Here is a 14,565-nt window from a genome sequence, read left to right on the forward strand (position 1 = left end):
AGTCAACAAAACATGTATGCTACATAAATATGAGAAGTATATTCAGAGTGCAGATCTTTTTTAGGGTGCTCCCCCACCACCACCTTAATTAGCGTTAAGAGTTGGCAAGAACTTGTTAAGCAGCAAGGGCAGTGCTAGGTAATTTATTGCCACGTGAGGTATCTCAGAACAGCAAAGAAGATGAAAGGCACACTGGTACAAGGCACTGTGCTCACACCTCTGGAAGGGGTGCACATGGATGATTTCAAATTATCAAATCTGAAGCAAAAGTACAGGTTGGTTTTTGTTTGGTGGGTTTTTTTGGTTTGTTCTAGAAATTCAAAGCAGGACTGAAGTTTGGAAGTGTTCAGAGATTTGGGAAAACAAATGCAAAACTTGTAACAGATTCTGCTTGGGCCCTTCTCTCTGATGTTAGAGAGCCTCTGCTTCCGAAATAGCAAGGAGGAGGAACAGAGAAAGGAAAAAGAAATAATGATTATGGACGACAGGATAACCATGAGCCAGCAGTGTGCCCTGGCTGCCAAGAAGGCCAATGGCATTCTGGGATGCATTAGGAGGAGTGTGGCCAGCAGGTCGAGGGAGGTTCTCCTTCCCCTCTACACTGCCCTGGTGAGGCCCCATCTGGAGTACTGTGTCCAGTTCTGGGCTCCCCAGTTCAAGAAAGATGAGGAGCTACTGGAGAGAGTCCAGCGGAGGGCTACAAGGATGGTGAGGGGACTAGGACATCTCTCCTACGAGGAGAGGCTGAGGGAGCTGGGCTTGTTCACCCTGAAGAAGAGAAGGCTGAGAGGGGACCTAATATATGCTTACAAATATCTGAAGGGTGGGTGTCAGGAGGATGGGGCCAGACTCTTTTCAGCGGTGCCCAGCGACAGGACAAGGGGCAACGGGCACAAACTGAAGCAGAGGAAGTTCCAGCTGAACATGAGGAAGAACTTCTTCCCTCTGAGGGTGACGGAGCCCTGGAACAGGCTGCCCAGGGAGGTTGTGGAGTCTCCTTCTCTGGAGATATTCAAGACCCGCCTGGACAAGGTCCTATGCAGCCTACTGTAGGTGACCCTGCTTTGGCAGAAGGGTTGGACTAGATGACCCACAGAGGTCCCTTCCAACCCCTACCATTCTGTGATTCTGTGATTATGGAAAGGAAACTTGTTTTTGCTAAATCGCCAGAGTCCTGTTGGGAAGGGAAGCTATCCAAGCAAGCGATCCCATCAGCACAGCAAAACCTTTCCAGGGCTTCCCAATCCAACTTCAGTGGGGACGCTCACGTAAGAACTCCCCAAACCCCTGCTACGGTAAAGAAAAACATCCTGATTTACTGGAAGTCAGCACAGGCAGAGTCCTTGACATGGTCATCAGTGTCTTCATCTCGCTTCAAAAAGCTTATCGTGGAAGTATGGATCATGGTACAACCCAGAAAAACGAAAGCTTTACTGTCTGTGTAATAAGTTACTAGGCTATGAGGCGAAAATAGGATGAAGCAATTAAAAAAAAAAAATCAGGGATCACCATAAATGCCATGGCTCAAGGCTACAATACGTTGAGTCCTCGTGTACTTTGTGTAGCTGAAACTCTTGGTACTGGTTTGTTTACTTTTTGTACGCTTGTCAACAATTCTGATTAAAAACATGTCAACTACTTAAATAAAGCAAGCATTGCAACCACTGTGCAGAAACTGAGCTGACCTTGAGCGTGTTCCTGACATTTGCAGTTTTAATTGTGACTTAAAGGATCTATTTAATGTAAAACTGCAGATAATTTTCTAGCTGTACTAGGAATAGGAGCGGCTACAGGAGTCCCAGAAGAGCTTCAGCTGATAAATCATTTATATTGCTTGAACACTAATCTGACAATTAGGGTAAGAAAGAAGTGTTATCATACACGTGAAATTCAGTGCAGCAGAGTCCCAGGTAAGGAAGAGGCACTTTTCAAACCTCCGAAAATCCGAACAGGAGCAGAGATCCTCCCGCGGCACCTGCTTTGGCCCCTGCGGGCACTCCTCTCCCTCACAGGCGCAGCCGACCGCGTCCCTGCCCGCGCCAGGAGAAGACACCGGCGCTCGGTTCGGCGCTGCGTGGAAGACGCCGCGGCTCGCCGTTGCAGCTATTTATAGCCAGCGCGGTTCAAGGTGCACGCTGCTGCAGACAAGCCAGCGGCTTGTTTTCACGGTAATTGATCTATACGGCACGGATTACATAAACAGTTGTTTCTTGCTCATTTCCACTCCACCGGCATCTCCCATGATGAAAACGCGCTTGTCAAGACAGCAGCTGCTCTCAAACGGCAGAACTCTTAGCAGCTGCGAGGTCTTTAACTGGGAACTCTAGGTGAGTTTTGGAAAGATGTTCAGAAAATACAGCTGCAAAGCCTTCGCGTGCAGCTGTATTCAGACACAGAAGAGAGCGGTAATCTCTTTCCACGCTATTCTTCTGCGGTTTAAAAAAAACATAAAGCCAATTTTCTCAGTTTCATTTGCTATAAATCCTTGTTTAAGCATATCAGTGCTAGGCTTTTGAAATATTTTGATGTTAAACCTGGTATCCAGATGCTGCTTTCAGAAAAGACAATCAATTTCTTTTAAAGCTATGACTTCTACTCTAGTAGGTTATTCTTTTCTGTAAATTTATCCTTACCTTTCTGCATCTCTGCATAGAAGACACAGCTATACTGTGCCCTGGAAGCAAACGTGGCATGCCCACATCTGACCACCTCTCTCTTCCCAGTGCTGTAGGACTGCAACATCTCGCTCTGCGGGGCTGCGAACCAGCCTGCCTTAAACAGCCTTGTGCGGGACCAACCCTCCGATGGCGAGAGAAGAGTTTCACTTCTTGAGACTGTGGAAAATCCACGCCGGCAGCGAGAAGACAAACCTCCGTGTGCGAGACAGCCTTCTGCTGGGGACCGCCACGGCTCAGGCTCGGAGCACCAGAAATAGCTGGTGACGGGGCAGAGATCAACGGGTGAGGTGGCCAAAGGTACGCCATAAACACAACTCACTACAGCAACAGCTCACCTTTAGTGCCGAAACGCATATGCGCAGACCAGAGCCAAATCTACCTTTGCAATTAACACCAACCCCCAAACAGAATGAAATGCAGACAACCCCCTTTCCTCCCCAACCCCTTAGAGGAGAAAAAAAAAATGTCTTCTTGCACCTATTTGTCACACCAAGCTTGACACAGAGCTGGCAGCTGCCTTCACCACCACTGCCGTCCTCACACGAGGAGCAGGACACAGGGCTGGAGCTACCCTACACCACTCTCTTCAATAAGGCTATCGGAGCAAATGAAGGCTGGGAAGCTGCTATAAACAGGCAGAGAAGAGACAATCGAGTTGTTCACCATGCATGTGAGTGCTTTGTTTTATCTGGCATCAACCAGGGCACACCTCATCCCTTTGAGGTTAATCAGATTGTCAGAGCTTCATCGGAGCAGGACTCAAAAGCTGCAGTTTAAGGTATGAGGAGTGTCCCCTGCACACAGATTCCTTATCAATTTTCCATTTTAAAATTGAATTACAACTTGGAGAAGAGAATCAAGGCTGGAACTTGGTTAGCGTACAGAGCTTGGGGCCCTGAAACTTGCTTTCATCCACAGACAGAAGCCACTAGAACAGAGGAAAAAAAAAAACCCCAAATCTTTGTTTTCCCATCAGTGATTTACTCAGTTTAATTTTTCTAGCTGTGCATTGCAAAATCAATGCTTACCTAAAGAGCTGCCTGCCTGTTGAGCAATATGGTCTATAGCTCTGTTGCAACTGCAGCTGAGAGCGCAAGACGATACCCTCAGGAATAGCTCCTCTCCTCACAAGCTCCCTCTCGTTCGGCTCGGATAACTCACCTCTGCTTTCCAGGACTACAGCAGGGAAGCGCGGAATACACCGACTGCAGAGCCGACTGCAAGAACCGCAACCCGCCGCACACCCGTGTTCAGCTCTGCTTCTGGCAACTCGTTTCTCTACCTTGACAGACGAGCTTCACGGCGCTCTGCCACCAGTATTGCTTTCCTGATAAGCATCTACATCATGCCTGGCCCTGGCACCAAGTTCACGGGCCTTTGCAGAGCTCCTCAGAGGAAAGAGGTGAGAAGCCCACAGACATCACTGCTCAGGAATGACGCTGCAGAGAGACAGCTGAACCTCCTTTCTTTGCTGTGTCTTGAGACCAGAAATCCATCCTGCAGCCATAAATCAAGTCCTAGCTCTATCCTGCGACATCACCACCGAGGCATTTATTGCATCGAGCTTTTAAGTAATTCATACAAAAACAGTAGCAAAAACCAGATGCAAAGCTTAATACTGGGTGCTGTTAGAGAAAATTCACCTCTTCAGCGTGAGGCAGCAGTGTACCACATTAGTTTAGTGGAGGAAAAAAATTTTGGAGGCTCTCTTGCAGTTAGGTCAAATGTAAACACCTTCCAAGAGGAGCTCATTCCAGGATGCAATGTGAAGAGCACACCTGAACTGCAAGGCTGTGCTCCATGGAGAAGACGACGGGTCAGAGGTCTAACGCCCAAACCCACCACCAGTAATGCCGGATTTACACCATAGCACCTTTGAACAGACGAGTGAAGAACACCATTTGACAGGGACCACGTGACTGCTTAAACATTTGTAAGTCCCCCATAAAAGCTGGAGGCTATTTTTCATCCATTTTGAACACAATCACTATACTAAGGGCACCGCATTAGTCAGGAACATATGTTCACTCCCCTCCTGTCTTTTGGGGCACACAAGGTTCTCACCTGAGCATTTGCATTAAAACCTAGAGGATCTCGACTGACCAGCCAGCACTAGAACAGCAGGCCTACTTGAACAGAAATACCTAAATATACCTGTTATTACTCCCTCTGAGCCTAAAAGCCGCCTTCCCAAAGAGCCATAAACCGTTCCACCTCCAAGCTAACAAAGACTCCACAAACGTTTTGCTCCTGCCTCAGCAGGCAAGGAGCCACCCACCTCTTCACAGCCCGCATCTGAACAAGAAGTGCCCAGCAGGTGACATTTAAAAGTGGCACGCTCAAGTCAGGCCTGGCTGATTGCAAAATATCGGTGCGTCAAGGAGCTGCTCTGTTTAACCGGTGTTGTCCCTGCATGTGCCGCTGTCGGCTGCCGTCTCCCTCTGAGCACATGGGGTACGGAGGCAAGATGCTTGTTTCTGCACAGGAGATGCATATATTCATTTATATATATGTGCATATATGTGTGTTCAATATGTATTCTGAATATATAAGCATATTTAACAGCAGCAGTAATTACCATTTACAATGAAAACCCCATTAGCCATTGATGTTGCTTCAATTCAGACAGACCCTTGTATCTGCCAAACAGGTTGCACAAATACCAACAAATGGTTATATTCCACATCCTTTCCCTGGTACCTGCCCCACAGAGCTGCTGCAGGGAGCTCCCAACTGCTCAAGCCTGAGCTCCGCAGCCAGAGGAGACAGCTCTGCATTTGCCTGCACCGTGTTTGTGCTTGGAAGGAGCTTTCTGCATCCATCACAGCAAGGTGGTGTTTCCCCCTCTCCTCCCGTAAATGATGAAAGGTTCATTTATTCAGGCACCAACTACAGTGGTTCTCTAGCTTACCTGGGAAAGCTTCCCATTCACCACAGGCGAGTGGAGTTCTCAAGACATGAATGTCTGTTTTATGAACATCTGCACTCCATGAATGCTCAGAGTAAGAAATTTATAAATGTGAGGATTGTGCACACGGGCAGTACATTATATAGCTAAGGAAAAAAACATGAGATGCAAAACAGTACAAAAGCCTAAACCAGCACTGGTCCAAGATCATACAAACTCATCTTCCACAATTCACAGGAGAACATCCCTAGCTACTCCCCACTTACGATATCTCTCCAATACAATCTCTCAACATACATCACAGTCCAAAAATCACTATATTCCAGGTGTGCCACGGATATCCAAAGCACAGACTATAGCCCCACCTTGTGCAAGCCTGTCCCACGCCGTGCTGAGTAACTAACCACAAGGCACAAAGATCCTCAAGTGAAAGACGGGCAGTACGAGAAGCCCCATATCCTAAACGGCCATCCAGAATATGTGGCCCCAACCCCTTTTTCAGCAAGATAAAAGATTTACCACTACATTAATTTGACTAATGTCCCCAAAATGGTGTACTGTTGACTTATCTTACAGGCTTCATCTATAGACACTGAAGATGCTGGAAAAGCTGGGTTTGGGGGGGGGCAAGATGAAAGCAAGCCCCCTCTCCAGCATGGATGCTACCAGAGAGCAGCTCCTCTGAGCTCCCTTGTCTTTTTCGGTGAAGTTTAGAAAGCTTTAGAAGCCAGCGGCTGCCTTGGGGTGAGATGTGAAATGATCGGCTTGACTCTGCCCCATGCTTTGGCTCACAGAGAAAACATCATTTCCAGCAGTGGCAGCAAGCCTGCAGGTGAGCGCAGGTTGAAGAACTGCTATTTGGAAGAAAAATCCCCCAACATGTAAGGGTTAGCAGCGGAGATAATGGCATGTTACTCAGCAGGCTGCATCCACTGTGAAGTTTGGGGGAAATATCCCACAAGCACATTACCCGCTGCCTTACCCCACTAGCACCATAATTTAGTCCTTTACCAGCAGGCTCTGTTTACAAGATATGAGTTAGTATTCCTTTCCCTCCTGCCAAAGGAGAAGGGCCAGGCAAAAGCTACACATAAGTCAGTGCGATTAATCCGCTAAATCTGTGATTCAGCGCCCGTCGCGTAGGAGTGAAACAGTTAATTTCACAGTTTCAGAAGACAGCAACAAATTTCATGCCTTCCCGAAGCAAGCAGACATCAGCTACACCCTCCCCTGCAGGGCTGAAAAGGCTCATGGATTTAGACCCACACTTCATTTGAAAATCGGCCGCACTGTCATAGTACGCTAAATTGACAAAGTCTGCAAGTTAATTTGTATCAGCCTTTAATCAAGACAGTTTCTCATGGTTTTCCTGTATTATTGTCTCGGTGTCAAGGAGAAATTAAAGGTTATGACACAGATGCCAAGTGCATCCCCGTAACAACACGCATCTCTGAGATTCACCACCACCGATATCTCTGTGTTTCCACAGCGCAGCTCACAAACACGTCTGCAAAGGGCGCACACGCAAGTCCAAACGATTCCATCAACTTTCAATTACACGGACGCGAAAGCTTCTCCCATCCATGGGATCGTTCATCTTCTAGCTGCTGCCCGTGGATGTGGGCTTTCTCCTGAGGCTGTCCAGAAGAGGGCAAGAGACCGACAGCCAGAGCTAGAGGCCGACTCCTGCAAAAATTAATGCTCTCCTTAAGGTCTGAGTAGGCAGAACCCGACAGTCTTTAAGTACCATCCACCGGAGACAGCAGCTTTAAAAAATTGCCTCACTTGGATCAGCAGTTCAACAGCTCCCTTCAACCGCAATCCACAGAGCAGCCCCCCTTTGACATTTTATTCTTAGTCCAGCTACACATTTCTCCTGAAGGCCAAGACTTACAAAAGCCAATGACAAACATACATCCTCATCATTCTAGGAGCTGATTCGATGCTACTTTAAAGAAGTAAAATTCTATGCATTTCCTTGAATTGTTAACAAATCCTTTGTAACTTCTTAATACAGGTTTAAGAGTCCTTTTATTTTGCAAAAGTTTAGTTCTGATATGATGACAAGGATATCGCGATAGGATAAATTAAAAGGACAGAAAACCAGCTGGCTATATTGGATCAAATGCATCCCCTCAAATGGCACTTTCTTGCATGTTTTCACCGGAGGTGCAAAACACACGGTATGTCTTGCCTGGTTTGGGAGGGGAGAAATTCACTCGGGACAACAGTACCATTTTGACAGCTCACCCTGCATGGATTAATAGCGGGACGTGTGTTGAATCCTGCACCCTACAGTTCCCTAGGGCATCACCCTACAGAAAGGCAACGCCAAAAACCCAGCAAATATTAAGACCCTATTGAATTAACACTTCCAGCGAGGAGGAGCGAGGTTTGGGGAAGCTGTGATAAAACAGACGGGTTTTCTCTTTGCTCTCACCAACAGCCTTGCTCCCCAGCCATCTCACTGGCTACGGCTAGACATCTCCAAGCCCCGAGAAACTCTGCAACACAAGGTGGTGCTGGGACTCTCTTTTCCAGGTGTGGACCAAGGGACCGTTGCTAGACTCGCTCCCTTGGGGATTAGGATTGTACCAGCCAGGCACTGAGAAAGCAGTGCCTGTGTTTTACAGGATGGGCAGACACAGACCTGACGGACAGGGCTGACGGGGGGGCTGCACAGTCACTTGAAGAACTGCGTTATTATGGGCTGGGGTGGGATCGATGTAAGCGGACAGCTTCTGAATTCAAAGCCTGTAGCACAGGGAGAAGCTGCACCACAGCCAGTAACAGCACATGCAGTTGATACCAAACCTACTCGACCTCCAGAAACGTGAGAAATGCTTCTAAGTTGTGCCTTCATCCCACCCAGCTGTGAGATCAAACAGCAAACCCTCCATACCACAAAATTGTTATACCGAAGGATGGAATTGCTGATGAACTTTTTGGAGCCTAAACCACAAGCCTTGCACTTCTCAGGGTTGGCCTAGATGAAAGCCCAACCAAGGAGCTGCTGCCTAATACAGTTACCATACCAAAACCCTGGAGACTAAGCTCCATTTCTTCTGAGCTTGAACTAACCACCCTAACCCAAGTTTCCACACTAAGAGCACTTTTAACCTTTAGCTTTTCTTGTAGACAGGAAACGAGGGAAGTATTGATGTTTCCTCTCTATTTTCTACACTCATTTCAACAAGAAGACAGCCCCGTGGGGCCCAATATTGCATTCGCTTTGCAACAGCTCTCGCCTACAGATTTGCCAGGTCAGGTATGCAGGCTACGACATTAGGATCAAGACCCTACAGGAAAACTTACTGCACTCTCCTTTAAGGAGGATTGTCTGCTGGAACTGGATCAGCTTTTTCCTCCACCTGCCACAGGATACAGGAGTCCTGCCGTAACCACCAAAGTCATACACTCAACTATGCTCTGGCCTGGCACTTGTAACTACACAGGCACCAGAGCTTAGAGAGCAGGAGCAAGCAGGGCCAGCCATGAGCTCCCTTCACCCAGGCAGAGACTGAGCACAGGCACCCAGCCCAGACCATGAGGACCCCGTGTCTGTTGGTCAGTGCAGACCCCAGGCCACGCCTGCAAGCTCCTCAGCCCCCAGGGGGTGGGTACCAATGCATCAGCCCAAGCTGCAGCCTTTGCGCAAGCGGCCTAGCTCCCAACTAGGAACTTGTCAAGACAATTGAAGGAGAAGCTCTGCAAAACAGACAGAGTCACAGTTAAACATCTAATGGTTCTCAGGTAAATGTTTCTGGTGTGTGGTAATCGGCTAATCTGAGCATGAGAGCAGAATTTGTTTTTTCATACTGCCAACTCAATTCTTTGGCATTACCTGGTTTGTATAATCAGGTATTACAATACCAGAAGCTTCAGCATCTCTAGAAATAGCTTAAACTTTTCCATAGAAGTTCACCTAAGTACAAGACTGGTACGAAGTTCAAAGACATACAAGTGGTGAAGAAACTCCACGGTGGACTTTCTTCAACTTGATCGACGCACATAATTTCAGACGAGCTTGAAAACATGACTTGGTGATTGAGTGGGTGAGTTTTTCTGTGTAGACACAAACTGCTGGTTTTACGGAAGTCTCAGAATTCCTGTCTCCTATGAGGCTGCTGATCAACACAGTCCCAGCAGATTTTACACTCCTCCAGTACATGAACCCATCCAGTATTTTATTGAACTCATGCTGACATTTTGGTAGCTCTACACTTAGCACGATTAAGAAATGATATGGCGCCTTTGCAACGCAGCAGCCTCTCTCTTAGCCACAGTGCATATTCAAATCAGCACCGTGGGGTAGGTTCTTTCTTATAGACATCAGATCTTCAGCACCTTTCGGGCCGTATCTAGGGAATTTTGTATGATGTGTTGCAGCTTTAGTGTTTTGTTGATCAGGTCTTCAAGTCCAGTCAGTTTGATTTTTAAGAAGCATTACCTTCACAGCCTCAACACCTCTTCTGCATGAGCTGCTCCTGCTTCCACCCAAATACTGGTTTGGAAAGTGAAAACAAAACGATGGCCAAAGTTGCATTCCTCTCGTTTCAAACAGCAAAATCTGAATTCCCACAGAAAAGGTTAAATCTTTCAAAAGGTTTTAGATTTAAAATCTGCCCAAGTACTTCAAAAGCGATGGGGGGGGGGGGGGGGGCATCGAAGGAAATATTCAGCTTTTCTTAGAAAGGTTTGTACATTTGCAAAACAAACAAAAACAAACCCACCAGCCACACCAAAGAAAAAACCCTAAACAAAACCAAGAATCCACCCTGCTAAAAGGCCAGTGCATTGAGCTCATCAGCAAGATTCTTATAGGCTCCTCAGAAGGAAAGGCAAGCACACGAGAGGTGTTAGATTTAAAACCTTTTAGATCTATATTTAAAATATTAAAAAAAAAAAAAAAAGATTTTGAACATCCAGTCATCCTACCTCCATCTGTTCACGTGTTTAAGAGTCTACCCAGCTCTACTCTTTGCCCACCCTTCGGTCAAAATTATTTCAAAACAGACTGCAGTACCAACAAGCTGCCCTTCTAATCAAAGAAAGGTACAGAAACAGAAAATGGAAATACAAACAACAGGCACATGAACAAGGCATTGTCCATTTAGTCCTAAGCACAGCCCGACCTGCTGCAGTGCTACTCTGGGATCTGTCATTTATTTGATCTGAACTGCTGCATATGAAGAGGACCAACGTACTGCAACAGCACTTTGTTTTCCGGATGATTGCGACGGCACTGGAAAACGTATTGGGGCTTTACCTCAAGAGCAAAGACATCCAAACTGGCACCATCCCAACCAACCACAGCACCTCATTCCACAGAGCGATCTTTTCCCTGTAAAATGCTTCCCCACACCACAGCAGTTTGCGGCCCAAAGTCTGAAAAACGTAAGCCAGCAGTGATTTTAATTCACAGCAGAAGGTCAGGCTGAGCGGTAGCTGCTCTGGAGCCTCCTCGCACTGCGCTGAGCCGCACTTGCAAAGCTGGGGCGTGCAGCTGAAACGCTAACCCCTCCTGTCTCACCATGAGTAACTTCCACTGGTGAGTCGGAGCCCTCCCACTGCAGATCACGCTTTCTGCCACAAACACGAGCGGCTGGGGAACGACATTGCACCTTCCTGCTTGGCGTAGCTCCCTCACTTGAGAAAGCAAGAGCCAAGTTCTATACAGATACACCGCAGTTACACTGGCAACACACATTGCTACTAATGGAACAACCTAAAGGAAAAGTACTGCTTCTCTGTCTTTTCATTTCAACTGCATGTACATCCCAAAAAAAGGTACTTTTGGGAAAGCCCACGCTCCAAGGAACCAGATTTGAGATAAGGGTTCTTAAAGAAAACTATTCAGTGATTTCTGCTACTGTTCCAGACAGTGAGATCTGGGGCCAGCGAAACCCTACAGGGTTGCTTTGAGGAGAGGGGAGAGAGGCTCTGAGAAGCTCCGGCAGCCAAACATCCAAGTGGTATTTGACAGATCAACAGCTTTATGTTCAGTCTCTTTATAAAAAGATATTTTTAACTCTGCAATAATTAAAGCTAAATAAAAATATAAAAAATTAAAAAAAAATTCAACGTGAATTACAGTAACTACTCTGAATAAAACCATGAAATTACAAATGGCAGAGAAATCCAGGTGCTACACTCAAAACTGTGCTGATCTGAAACTGCTCACTGCTTTTCATTTGTATTTCACATTTGCAGGATGTATTTTCTGTAATCCCTATTTGTAGAATATTCATTACCTGTCTAGTAAGGAAGCCATCCGCTATGCACCCATCTAGGCTTATACCTTATGTTATACCTCTCCAAGTCCAAGCCAAGCCCAGCATTGCTCTACCAGTGTGCTTCTCCACCAAGCCAGCATCCTACCTCCCACACATAAAAAAAAATCCCTGCTGCCATCCCAACACAAAAACAATCAAGCAGTAGGAGAGAAAGCCAGACTTCAAGAATACTAAGGGCAAGGACACAACTTGAGCAGAGATGTTCCTCGTTTCGCTCACAGTGGACAGAAATATCCCCACTTGTGTAAATACAGCCTTAGTCAACAGGGCAACAAATCCGTACATAGACAAATGTCACATGCTGACGTCAGTGCCAGAGCAACCTAATCAAAGTACAGCCTTCATCTATTTTTAAACCCTAGCTAATGTATTTTTCTTAAAAAAAAAAAAACAAAAAAAAAAACCCACACATATCATTAAAACTCATCTTTCAAAAAAATCCCTTTAAAAAATTCTCTATAGTAGTAAAATAGAGTTGAAGTTTTATTTCTCTCTGGTTCTGCAGACATAAAAGCACAGCGATACCCAACCCTGAAACTAGCTGTTCCGTCCCATGCGTCCCGGCACTAGAAAGCAGCAGATAAGGATTTGGGAAAGCGCACACATCAGATTGGCACTAGCATTTGTATTGGAAATTTACCCAGACAGGTTAAAAATAACACCGCGAACATTCGCAGCCATGCTGAAGGTCGCTTTCAGCAGAGCTGCTGTTTTTATAGTAAGAGCTCCTGGCGACATGTGACTCGCTATTGCTGGTATTTTTGTCCCCAGAAAACACGCCACACAACCAGGTTACCCTGGCTGAGAATTAAGGTCACAGAGCCTGGTCACAACCAATACGACAGTGCCACAGCAAGCCCAACACCTACTTACTTGACTCATTTTCCTTCTTAAAACTAATACTTCACTGTACACTGAAAAAAGCCATTTCTCTCCACCAGCACTCTCTGGCCAACATTCCCGTTACGCATTTCGATGGTTTTAAGCCCCATTACCACAGGGTCCAGTCTCAACAATGCGAGAGTCAGCATGGCGCGAGGTGTTTACACGGACCAAGCCGCAGAGCTTCCCAATCTTCTGGCCTTGCAGAGCACCAGCTTAGAGAGAAGATCATTACCTGCAGAAAGACACCTTTGTAAGCGAGCTGGCCAAACATCCCTCATAACTAACCTGAGGGGATGTTCTCTATGGTGGGCTCCATGGTCTCAGTTTAGAAAGGAAGCGATTCCGACCAGGAATGCCTGATGCCGCCTTCAGCTCTGGCTTTGCTGCTGTCTCAAGGACTTCACAGATGCAAGAGGCCCTGCTGCTTCCTCGCAGTTGTAAGGTTTTCTGGAAATGCTTGATGTGGGAGGAAAGAAAGTGTCTTCGATAGGTAAATCTTCAGTTTAGGGGAATGGACTCTAGGACGAAGCTTCATCCTTACTGGAGACAACAGCGGGAGACAACTGGCCAAAGGAAAGAGAAAAGGCAGGCCACACAAAACTGCAATACAATCCACACTGCAAATCAGTATTTCCAGGTTGCGTCTAAATACTCGGATCAGAATCAAGTTACAGGAGGAAACAACCAAATACCTTTTAACAGCCAAGTCCCTGTTCCCATCAGAACTTTTTTCAGAGGATTCTGCACCTTTATTTTTTTTGCAAAGCGTAGGGGGAACACAGATCACTTTTCACGTTTTCATTCCATCCAGCCTCCTTTCCTTAATGTTTGCCACCTTCTGCACAAGCCATGCTCAGTACAGACTCAACACAGCATAAAGCTTGAGCACGTATTTCTATAGGGTAATTGGAACCGAAGTGAGAGTACACCAAGCCCTGAAGTCCCCTCTGTCCTTCTCTCCAGCGGTCCAGGCACAGCGCTTGCTATGAAAGCTCACCACCACTTCACATGGTAGCGGTCTCATTTTCAAAAGATTGCTTGCCCACCCCCCAGCAACTTGCAGAGCGCTAGCTACAACAGCCTCCTTCCCTGAGACAAGGCCCATCTTGCTACTGGTTTTCCAGGAAGCAAAAAAAACCCCTATTTTATTCTCTAAGGGTGGATTGTTCACAAATATTAACAACTTCTTCACATGTGAGCTCACATCCCTCATCACCGAACTTGCAGAAGTCATTACTTGGCATTAGCAGAGCTGAGCAGTAACCACGTACAACGAACTCAAGTCCTCTTTCCAGGTTGCCCTTGAAAGGAGAGGTGGTACTGAGTGGATGCTATTTGTAATGGCTGGCAGCAAGTGTTCACGTTGATCTCTCATGCACATTCTCTGCTGGGTTTTAAAAGAAGAAACTTGCTGTTTAAAAGGAGCGAGAATCTTTAATTCATTGCCAGCATTTCCTTCGGCTGGAACACACAGCTGATTCAAGGGTTTCTTGAAGCTATCTGCACTTAACAGATAAATGAAGATACCAGCTCTACGGAAGATTTCTGACGACTTATTCCTCACAGACACAGAAAGTAAAGGCCTGTTTAGCATCTAAGCTACGCTACACAGCAGCCACCCAGCGGAAAGCTGTCGGTGCAGAACAGAAGATTTTTATTCAGTGGAACATGAAAGCTTCATCCATAACGTACTCGCAGCCGCCAGCGAAACAGCGTGCCGAGGGGAGCCGTAAATCAGCAGTGCCGAAGCCGGCCCGCAGCATGCAGCTGGGATGCCCCACACGGCTCCCTCCCGCTA

General features: G+C 46.6%; 2 protein-coding genes across 8 annotated transcripts in view; one reads left to right on the forward strand and one right to left on the reverse strand.

Moving 5' to 3' along the window:
* HDAC4 (histone deacetylase 4) overlaps positions 1 to 14,565 on the reverse strand; it is a 264,827-nt gene that overhangs the window by 199,734 nt on the left and 50,528 nt on the right. For 2 of the 5 annotated variants that reach the window (XM_075431188.1, XM_075431186.1), the window contains exon 1: positions 2,634 to 2,696. The exons of 2 other annotated variants lie outside the window; for them this stretch is intronic. In XM_075431188.1, the coding sequence (XP_075287303.1) occupies positions 2,634 to 2,643 (10 nt within the window). In that variant the 5' untranslated portion in view covers positions 2,644 to 2,696. Of the gene's footprint in view, positions 1 to 2,633; positions 2,698 to 14,565 lie in introns of those variants that run through there. One more of the 5 variants, XM_075431187.1, reaches the window with a different exon arrangement.
* On the forward strand, positions 1,684 to 7,514 carry LOC142362464 (uncharacterized). 3 transcript variants are annotated; one of them, XM_075431192.1, is made up of 3 exons: positions 1,684 to 2,327; positions 2,724 to 3,456; positions 3,853 to 7,514. In XM_075431192.1, the coding sequence occupies exons 2-3, from the start codon at positions 3,343 to 3,345 to the stop codon at positions 4,546 to 4,548; spliced, it is 810 nt and encodes a 269-aa protein (XP_075287307.1). In that variant the 5' UTR covers positions 1,684 to 2,327; positions 2,724 to 3,342; the 3' UTR covers positions 4,549 to 7,514. The 3 variants fall into 3 exon arrangements, with proteins under 3 accessions (XP_075287307.1, XP_075287308.1, XP_075287309.1); XM_075431193.1 differs by having other exon boundaries at positions 1,684 to 2,168; XM_075431194.1 differs by having other exon boundaries at positions 1,684 to 1,910; positions 2,013 to 3,456.

This window comes from Opisthocomus hoazin, chromosome 9 (genome assembly GCF_030867145.1).
Source record: "Opisthocomus hoazin isolate bOpiHoa1 chromosome 9, bOpiHoa1.hap1, whole genome shotgun sequence".
Lineage (NCBI taxonomy): Eukaryota > Metazoa > Chordata > Aves > Opisthocomiformes > Opisthocomidae > Opisthocomus > Opisthocomus hoazin.

What these genes read in the sequence shown, in the direction of transcription:
- LOC142362464 (XM_075431192.1), top strand. Translation starts at nt 3,343, where the DNA reads ATGCATGTGAGTGCTTTGTTTTATCTGGCATCAACCAGGGCACACCTC. An exon ending in CTCAAAAGCTGCAGTTTAAG is followed by an intron (nt 3,457 to 3,852) that starts GTATGAGGAGTG and finishes TCTGCTTTCCAG; the next exon opens with GACTACAGCAGGGAAGCGCG.